A 10,592-nucleotide genomic window follows, 5' to 3' on the forward strand; every position below is an offset into this window, starting at 1 on the left:
CTCGGAGCTCGTGTGAAAATGGGTACTTCTACCAGGGAAACAGAAAGGCATGTTGCTCTTTGCAGCTACTGGCAACATGCATCTCTAGTCACGTGTACTCTCACCGGCCTGAGCTTTTTATCCTTTCTCTTTTCTCATACTGCCATTCAGCCTGGTCTAGATCCCGAGCTGTGTTATCACAAGAGAACATTAGAAAAACTAGCAGCCTTGAATATTAAGACATTTGGCAAGAGAAAGATACTCATCTGGATGTCTCTTGTAACAGGATGTCTGAACGAAATTACTCTGTCTCGTTATGTCAGGTGCCAGGAATCTCTGAGGGATGAAAAGAGAAGAGATTCACCTTGGCTTCTTTTTAAAAATGTAGAAGGGTAAACATGAAATTTTAATCAGTATTTACTGATTATTTTTCACCTTTATATTATGTCAGTCAAGGTGGAGAGAGCAGCCCTGTGATCCAAGAGGGATCGAAGATAGGAAAGAAAGAAAGAAAGAAAGAGACAGGAGAGGAAGAGAACGGTGGAAGCAGGGATGAGGGCCACTGCACTGCGTCCTGCAGGCGGGCCGAGCCGGCCAGAGCCCTTTTCTGTCCCTGCGGCAGCCCCCAGTCCCACTTCGCTTTCTCTGGTTCCCTGCTCTGAAGTCCTGTCTGGTGCCTCTGGCCCACGTTCTGACCCTGTCTTGTGTAGGGTCAAGGTTGCACACCTTCCCAAGTGTGACTGCTCTCAGCGTGCCTTTGTCTCCCCCTGGGTGACCTCCCTCTCTGTCCCACAGCGTCCCTTGCACAGGCCGTGTGGCATTCCTTGGGCAGTTCCTGAGATGGTTAGTTATGGGATCTTCCCACCTTCTTCCACTGTTCTCAGTCCTTCCCGTGAGGAGGGAGAAGAGTGGGGCACCTGGGTGGCTCAGTCGGTTAAGCCTCCGACTATGGCTCAGGTCATGATCTCATAGCTTGTGGGTTCAAGCCCTGCGTCGGGCTCTGTGCTGACAGCTCGGAGCCTGGAGCCTACTTCAGATTCTGTATCTCCGTCTCTCTCTCCGCCCCTCCCCACTTGCACTCTGTCTCTCTGTGTCTTGGAAGTAAACATTAAAAAAAAAGAAGAGGGAGAAGAGTAGTTCCCAAATACCATGTAAGGACTAGTAATAGAGACAAAGTTCTCAGCAGACTGCAGCAAAATGAGAAAATGAGCTCTACAATATGTGAGACTCCAGAGCGTGTTGTTTATAGGTGATGTGTGTGAGACATCTGTGGGGTGCTCTGAAAACCATGCGGTGCCCTGTAATGTGTATCATTCTTACCTGCACTGAGCCTCACAGTCTTCCAGCTGTCCCCACGGACCCCTGGGATGGATGGCTCTTCGCTGCCATCGGTTCCCTCCCTTCCAACCAACTTACCTGACTTCTGTCAGCATTTGCTCCTGGGGAGGAAATGCATCTTCCCAGGGCCGTCCCTGCTCAGAGCTACAACCCATCAGACTTGTGACTTGACACGCATCCGAGTGGCTCAGTTAAGCGTCCAAATCTTGATTTTGGCTCCAGCCATGATCTCATGGGTCATGAGACCGATCCTGGCATCGGACTGTGTGCTGACAAAGCAGAGCCTGCTTGAGATTCTCTCCCTCTTGTCCTCTCACCTCCCCCTCACCAAATAAATTAATTAATTAAAAAAAAAAGGCTTATGACTTGAGCTCAGAGAGTGGGACACAAAACAAGTGTGCTTTTTGGAAATTTGCACTATCCCTGCCTTCTTGTGTAAGTGTAGTAGCATTATCCTTCTAAGACATAAAAATGATGGTTATGAACAAGTGTTCGTGGCTTATCGTTTGGGACATTCATGTGGGGACCGCATCCTTGTGTTGCTTACTTTGCAGATTTCTTATCTGCTTATGAGCAAACAAGACAAATTATAGGCATTGCCAAAAAGCGCTGTGTGTACTTAAATCATTCAAATGTTCAAAAACGTAGAAGTTAAATGACTGAAAAATCTGAGTGTTCTTTTCCTCCAGTGTAATTGAAAATAGATCGATCTGAATCCTCATGTGAGAGCGAGCACAGGGATATCTGGTCACCTAGACTAGTGGCACAGCCTCCCCTGTTACGCATTCCTCAGCAAGCAGCGGTGTCCGTCACTGTAGCTGATGCGCTGAAGCCTTTCCTGTGTCACCTTCCGTCCACCTCGTCGAATCCTAGCCTACTTGACTACGCGAGGCTTAGTCTTCTCGTTCCTGCCTCATCCCATGACAGCTTTGATGTGTGAAACCAAGGCCCATTTTAGACTCCGTAGATAGGTCTTATTTTGGCTATTCAACTGTGCTGTGTCACATAGGGACTGTTTCTAAAAATGGCTAAAACATTAGATTTCAGTGAATAAAAATGAGTAAAGGGGAGCAGTGTTGGGAAATTTTTGACAAAATGTTTGCATCAGCTTTAGCAGGATACTGAAGAGGGTCGAATGTGGAGGATGTAATTGGGTGTCTCCATTATAAAAGAGTAACATTCTAAGTATGTTTGAAAATTAGAAATTCCATATCCTTTGGTCTTTTCAGTAATGCCTTTTAATAAGGCATTGAATCACTTTTGCCCCAAATACAAAGACTACATTGCCAGAATAATAATGCATACATATATATTTGAAAATTAAGAAGTTTTTTATTTGTGGGTTCCCTAAATTAGAGTAATTTACATCAGGGCTTCTTACCTCAGATTATATTAACAATGGATAAATAACCCAAATTTTCTACAGTAGATCTCCAGAGAAGAAAGAACTATGCAAGGGTGTTTCTCTCCCTAGCAGAGACATTCTTTTTTTTTTTTTTTTTTAATGTTTTATTTATTTCTAGGAGAGAGAGACAGCGTGAGCAGGGGAGGGTCAGAGAGAGAGGGAGTCACAGACTGAAACAGGCTCCAGGCTCTGAGCTGGCAGTCAGCACAGAGCCCGACGCGGGGCTCGAACCCACGAACCACGAGATCATGACCNCTAGGAGAGAGAGACAGCGTGAGCAGGGGAGGGTCAGAGAGAGAGGGAGTCACAGACTGAAACAGGCTCCAGGCTCTGAGCTGGCAGTCAGCACAGAGCCCGACGCGGGGCTCGAACCCATGAACCGCAAGATCATGACCCAAGCGAAAGTCGGATGCTTAACTGACTAAGCCACCCAGGCGCCCCTAGCAGAGACATTCTTAACCCACCTCTCACCGTCATTCAAGCTAGTGGCTCTGTCTTTGCTGTGGCTAAGAATCACCTTGGAGACTTTGTGAAAAGTACAAATTCCTGGGTCGGACTTTACCCTTGGAGGTTTTGATCGTACCTGTGGTGGGGCCTAGGAATCAGAGTTCCAGGAATACACTGTTTGGAGAAGCATTCTTAGGACTGGTCGCCCAGGGTGGACTTGGGAAGTCTGAACCTCCTAAACCTTCTGGGTAAAATGATATCTGTGCCTATTTGCATATATTTGCATTTCTTCCCAAAGTCATAAAAGAGTCCATGACTCCCCCCTACACACAAACACACGGAAAATTTAAGTCACTGATTTTTATCAAACCTTTTTATTTTACAGATAAGAAATTTGAGCTTCAGATAGGTTAGCTAAGTTTTTGTTGGACCCCACCCACGTCCGATTTTAGAGACTATTGTAATTAAGTATACCAATCACAGTAACTAAATAGTTGACAGGGACGAGTTCTTCTTTATAGAAGTTAGTGAATGCAGAAGGAATGATAGAATTGGAAAGTTACGATTTTTGCCATCTCTGATTAAAACAGGTGACTTAGGAGCCAGTCATCAATGGGTGATGTAGCTAGATGAATGGAGGTCAGGGAGTTTTCTCATAGAGGGATTAGGCAGTTACCTTCTGAGCTCGTTGACCAACTCCAGCCTCATTAAAAGTACAAGGCGCAAGTGTTACATGCCTCCTGATGCAGTGAAAATACAAAATCTGCAGCATCACCTTTGAAAAACTCTCGCTTTGCAAATCGAATCCAAATCCATTTAAGTCTTAAACTTCCTTTTATATGAAATGTGAGGGCTAAAGGAACGGGTTAAGTGATACCTGAAAGAAGCAAATGAATGCAGAGTGTGGGTCATTCTACAGGAAAATGAGTCAATAGCATTGAGGAAAAAAAGGGGAGCAGAACCCATGTTAGGCGTGGCCTTTGTTTGGATTATGATTTGGCCAAACCCACTGTAAACAGACACTTTGAAGATAATCAGGAAAATGTTAGGTATGAAGTAGACATTAGATGATAATGTGGGATTATTTATCAGATGTGATAATGCCATTATGGTTATATTAGAAAAATCCATTGTTTTTAGAGATAACATATTAAGATGGGTAGGGTGAAATTACATGATGTCTAGAATTTTTAAGAATACTTCAAAAAAAAAGAAAGAACAATGATAGGTGATGCAAGGGCAGCAACACTGAGATAACTTTTGAACCTTGATGATGGCTATAAGAAGTTCTTTCAGTTATTTGTTTTATTTGCGTGTGCTTGTGAATTTTCATAATAAAAACAAGTGACCTTATTTTTATACAGCTAGCATTCTGGAGCAGTTTGAATTAAAGTTTTAACCCAGGTCTGTCTGACTCCACAGCCTATGTTAGTGTTTGGCAAACTACAGGCCTCGGTCTGTTTTGTAAGTCAGGTCTTACTGGAACATTCCTTTTTGTTTGCATATTGTCCAAGGCTGCTCTGCACCACAGTGGTGGAGCTGAGTAGCCGCTCCAGAGACTTTATGGCTGAGAAAGCCTGAATATTTCCTGTATGTGACCCTTGACAAAAAAAAAAAAAAGTTTGTAGACCCTGATTTATGTATTCTTTCCACCATATTGCAGGTTCAAGGCAGTTCCTTCTCAGTCCCACCTAAACCAACTTTAGTGTTCACTAGTATATTTTCATTATTAATGCCATAAAACACATGCCTTTGTTTACTGAAATTGATCAGGATACTTTGGCAATTTAATGATGTTTCCGTTAGTGAGACCTTAATCTATGTAGTGTGGAATAAGTGATTCGGTGTTTTCGTCCCAGCATCCTGGGGAATGTTGTTACGAGATTCTGTGACTAAGGGTAGAGGAGATGTCAGGGACCGCTGCCAGAGCTTGCAGGTGAAACGAGGCTGTTTTCTCTTTAGCTCGCCCCACTGGGACATGTGAATACAAAAAATATGCTCTATATCTCTGTGTCCAGAATGTATTTATTTGGTGCCATTGTACTTTAGGGCCTGTGAGTCTGGCCAACGTTGGGCTGATTAGAAGAAGTTCATGAAAGCTGGGCTCCATCTAGGGCATCTTTGAAGGGTCATGTTTGTAGGCCCTTGACAAGCCAGGTTCCCTCCAAAGCCAGTGTAGTGGGTTGTGATTCACTCGTGTTGTACCTGGGCTGGACACTTAGAGGTAGCCCTCAATTTGTTCTTCATTAATTGTAATGCCTGCTTACTTTCCCTCCTTTGTGCATTTCTGGGACTCTGGTAATTGGCCTAGGCCGAGGCAGGTTTGCTTTTAGTCCCAGAACACTACATGATACTTAGTTGATGGTCAGCAATTTTTTGGTATTTGAAAGATTTAAATCTCTTGCCATACCTAAGGTTGTCAAAATACTTAAGTTAGAAAATGTTTACCTTGCATTTTTGTGGGATATAGTCATTAAACGGAGATTATTTAGCAAAGATGTTTGGATACTTTCTTCGATTTGCATTATGAAAAAAGTAATTGGGATCAATGGCACATAGTAGTAAGAGCACACATAAAAGAAAACTACTTAAAACAGACATGTCATGTTAGAACACTGAAGAGGTATAGGGATTTGAGGCTGTTTAGTAACTGTTTCATGAAGAAATGAAATGATTGTGTTCTGAGTTCTAGATATTTTAGCCAGAGAACTTATCCCTAATTATAGAATTGTATGCACATATTTTCTGTTTTCTATTACATTATGTACAGGTAATGGTGTCACCTCTCTGTGCCTTTACAGAGCAGGTGTTTGCACTTTGATTCTCTTATTCATTAACTCATTCGGTTCACCAGAATTTATTAAGCGATTGCAGTGTGCCAGGTATACGTCCGAGTATTGAAGACAGTTGAGTAAGACAGATGGTTTCTGTCTTTGTTGAACTTACATTCCATCAGCGCCTTCAGACTCTGCAGTTCCCCATTTGGAAAAGGGGAACTTTTAATTTCATAAGCTGAATTTCTTCAAGTGTTATACTCGGAGGTTTAATGCTTATTCAAAGAAATCGGAAATTCACACACAAAAGTCCTAGGTTCTGAAGCAGCTGCATTGATTTCTGTGTAGGAGGTGTGTTGTACATCTCTTCATAGCTAATAAACAGGTCAAATCTTTGACTTTTGTCCTTTTTCTAATTCATTTTTAGCTTGAGTTTGTTTCTAGTACTTTAAACGAAACTTTTGGAACTCAAACTATTGAAATGATAAAAAAATGTCACCTAGTATCTCTGATTTCTTTCAGGTTCAGGAAGATTTGACCGAAGAGAAAAAAAGGGAATTGGAGCATAATGCTGAAGAGACCTATGGTGAAAATGAAAATGTAAGTGGGGCACGTGTATTTCTGCCGCAGACGTGTGTGCACGTGTAGGAGACGCGAATGACTACTTGCTTAGGTAACCGTGGGTACGTCTGAAAGTCTGTGACAATATGAGGATTAGGGAAGACGGCACGGTTGCCTATTGGACCATTTTTCTTCGCTCTTTCTTTTCTCTAAAAATGAATAACTTCACACCTTTTTTTAAAAAAGAGGGAATTATTTATATCACTAACTCTATGCCTTATCTCTTAGTTTTCCCTTTTTTTTTTTAACCTTTAAGGCTGATGAAAAAAACAATGATGGCGAAGAGCAAGAAGTTCGAGACAACAACCGGCCCAAAGGCCGAGAGGAACCCTATGAGGAGGAGGAGGAGGAAGAGGAGGATGGGGCTGCTGTGGCAGAGAAATCCCGGCGGAGAGCTGAAATGTAACGGTGCCCGACCTCACCAACTGTGCTCAGCCAACGGATTCTTTTCAAGCTGCTCAGAAATAAATCTGCCTACTGAACTCTAGGATATTTAATTATGAAAATTAAGAATTTAAACTTTTTTTTAACTTTTGTATTAGAAATGCTCATACATTTATATGAATATATTTTGATAACCTAGGTTAGAGCTTCTTTTATATTCAAGCTAAACACGGGCAAGAAGAGAATAAAGCAAACCTTAGCCTTTGAAACTCCTTTTTCCTAGATTATGTGATGTTGCGAAGGGCACCGATTTTGTATATTTCAGCTGGTTACTTTTCTGTCTTCTAGTTTCCAGGTGTTCTGTTGTTTGCCTTTAAAAATAGGATTTTAAATAGGGAGTACTGCCAAAGGCTGCGGATCCTTTAAGGAGAATGGCCAGTTTGTTAACTGCTGCCTTTCTCAGGTTCTTGTGTATGGTTCTGATGGAATTCTCACCCATCTGGCTGTCTCTTGAATAAGATCCATGTACAGAGTGACATACCATTGGAAAGGTGTTTTGGTTATAAAGACATTGTTTTTCAGACTTTTCGTATTAGAAAAATGTTTGGCTTCACTTAAAATCACAGCTATTCTTGAAAGGAATTAGATTTTTAAATGAGATGGTACTAAAACCCACACGACAGTATTCTGGACGTTGATACTCTGGTATTCAAACAAGGTAGGGCACATCAGCGTATTAACCTTCCTGAAGGACTGACACCTTGTTTACTAACTAGTGTGTGTGGCTGGTATTTTCTATGTGAGCACCTGTTCCATTGTTTTTTTTTGTTTTGTTTTGTTTTTTTTCTGAAGTCACCTAGGGATAGCCTTGTTTCAATATCTAGTCCTCTACAGTAATATATATTTCCCCTGTAAGCTCTGGTTCTCAATATGTAATCACTTTGATAACAGGAATGAATATGAAGGCATTCCAAATTATACAATTGAAATAGGGTTATTTTTTGAGAAGTATTCAGTGAAATACACATGGTAATCTGATAGACCCTCATGATTTTTCTGTTTGCTGGGATTGGGCTATGAATTACAAAAGTCCTTTAAAATAAAAAAAATTTAAGTATCAAAAATGTCTTTTGGGATACAGACATATTTGTCTCTCTACATAAATATTTTTAAATATATAGAATTAGGTTATATAACCCATATGTGTGTGGTTTTATAATAATACTCTTAAGTTAATAAAGACAGATTTCAATTTCTACCATTGTTGTATGAATGTAATGTTATTTTTTAATAACCACACTCATGTATGGTTCTGATTATCCCAGCAGAGTGATTGTGTATGTTTGCATAGGAATGTTTGTTCAAATGTATTTTGGATTTTTCAATAATCATAGATCAAATTTTACCTTTATGTATAAAAACCCTTTATGTAATGTAAAATGTATAATATTGTACATAATATTCAGAATACAATTATTTTGGTAAATTAGTTTGTATTTTTAAATGTCCCAGTTGCAGTATTTAATTATTTGAACCATATTGAAACTTGGTAATAGTCAATAAAGCTAAAAAAGCAAGTGATAAATCTTTTAAAGTCTGCAATTCCTTATTAGTTTCTGATCTTATTCTTCAGTTCTTTTTCATAAAAGAAAAAATTTTAGGAGGTTACCAGTATATGTCAATGAATTATAAAATGTCTTTCCAACCTTTACCTACTTCCTTTGTCTCTTTCTCTAATTGGATTGGTACTTGATTTTTCCCCCGTTTCCTAAAGAAAGAACTAGGGATTGTTATCTTATTTGAGCTAGCTCTTGGTGAAGACAAAATAAATAGGTACAGAAATGTAAGATGTTTGTCATCTGAGCACACACAAAACAACACAAAACAGACTATATCTGCCATCTCCCCACCCCAGGAACACCCATCACAAACCATCCTCCTCTACATGTCACTGAGTTATAGTCCCATTCTAGCTAGTGTTTGGAAGAGAACTAATCAGCCAGAGTTGATCTCCATTAATGAGATGAACAGAAATACGACGTCACTTGTATTTATCTTGCCAATGACTCTGTGACTTTTGGCACAACCCATAAATCAAAGGATTTGGTCCCAGTGACATAATCAGAAGGGTGGGAAAAGGCACACTTACCAGGGACAAGTAGAGTGAAACACAAGAAACCTGCATTATACAAGTGTCATATGACTACATATTTGTGAGAATGATTTAGAAAGATCCTGGAATAAAAGGGTAATGTGAACAGCAGGTAGGTCACAGTGACTCAGTTTCAGAAAGGAAAGTTATTGACATTACTGAATGCCTTCATAATATGGGAAATATGTGAATAGGTCCCACTTTATCCCCCCCACCCCCCCCCACCCCCACCGTGATCCTTTAAGTTTCTGGAATCCCCCTTCTCACAACTGAAGAACTTTGTCCTCCTGCAGCACTTGACATTGTTTAACTGCTTTGCGTTCTTACTCCTCTTATTACATGTGGTCGTCCATACTATGGCAGGTAAACAAAAAAAAAAGTCAATTTCTATTCTTAAATCCTCTTCTGTCTTCTACTGTACTATCTGCCTAGCAATTTTACTTACAATCCTGGCTACTTTCTCTCAATCTTTTCTTTGCAAAGAAAGATTCTTCTCTTCTTAGCCTGCCTTCAAATACTAGTGTTCAGCTTTTGTCCTGGAGATCTTCCGTCTACAGCTCTCTCTCTGTCTATGCCTTAGACACATGGCTCCTGATCCATTTCTTCAGCCTTGCTCTCTCTGAGCTGTTCTACCTCAAGCTTATAATTTTCAAAGTTAAATGTGTCTTTTTTTTTTTCCTCCTAACACCTACTTTAGTTTCAATATCTCAACTAAACTTCCGAAAACAGAAACAGTTTGTCCTTGATTCTGTCTTCACACCCTACAGAGGCTACCAAAAAAAAAAACTTTGCCCATTTTTCCCCCATTCCTACTATCCTGGCTCAGGCCACTGTTACCATTTACCTGGACTATTACCAAAGTCCCTTAACTTCTCTCATTTGCTCTTTCCTACCAATCCCTAAAATCTATGCCAGTGTGATCTTTCTAAAGATAACATTAACACTCCCCCACTATAAAATTATTCAATAAATTGCAGTTCTACAAAGGGAAAATTCCAAACTCTTAAGTATAACCTACATAATCCTAATCTGGCCCCATTTTACCTCTCCAACTTTATAATTACATTCTAATACTGAATCATAATAAATCGGACTCCTCTTTGTCAAGCACATTCCTAATGTCTTAGTAACCAACCATGACCAATGCCAGAGCTACTGTGTTGTTAATTCAGCATAGCTGGTGTCCATTTTCTCAGCTGCACGGAGAAAATAGTCTACTATCTAGAAATAGAGAACAAACATAACCCACAAAAGTAAGCAAACAGCACAGGCAGAAGTGAAGAGAGTTGTGGCAGTTTTTCAGTCCCTAGAGCTTGCCATCCCTGATGCCAGCCAAGTCTACTCATAGGTTGATTAATGAGCAAATAAATCTTACTTTTTCATTTGAGCTAGTTGAAAATGGATTTCTGTCACTTGTCATTGGAATATTCTTGACTAATACTTAATATTCAGTTCCTTTAAATCATCATGCTGTCTTGTAATCATGGTAAAT

At 40.3% G+C, this 10,592-nt stretch overlaps 1 protein-coding gene across 2 annotated transcripts in view; it reads left to right on the plus strand.

The window, feature by feature from the left end:
• GOLIM4 (golgi integral membrane protein 4) overlaps positions 1 to 8,206 on the plus strand; it is a 78,843-nt gene extending 70,637 nt beyond the window's left edge. For both annotated transcript variants that reach the window (XM_039241938.1, XM_039241939.1), the window contains 2 exons: positions 6,466 to 6,543; positions 6,821 to 8,206. In XM_039241938.1, coding sequence (XP_039097869.1) covers positions 6,466 to 6,543; positions 6,821 to 6,970 — 228 coding nt within the window. In that variant the 3' untranslated portion in view covers positions 6,971 to 8,206. The remainder of the gene's footprint in view (positions 1 to 6,465; positions 6,544 to 6,820) is intronic.
• Positions 8,207 to 10,592: the final 2,386 nt, after the last annotated feature.

The sequence above is a fragment of the Hyaena hyaena genome, unplaced genomic scaffold (assembly GCF_003009895.1).
Source record: "Hyaena hyaena isolate Hyena2069 unplaced genomic scaffold, ASM300989v1 scaffold_200, whole genome shotgun sequence".
Taxonomy (NCBI): Eukaryota; Metazoa; Chordata; class Mammalia; order Carnivora; family Hyaenidae; genus Hyaena; species Hyaena hyaena.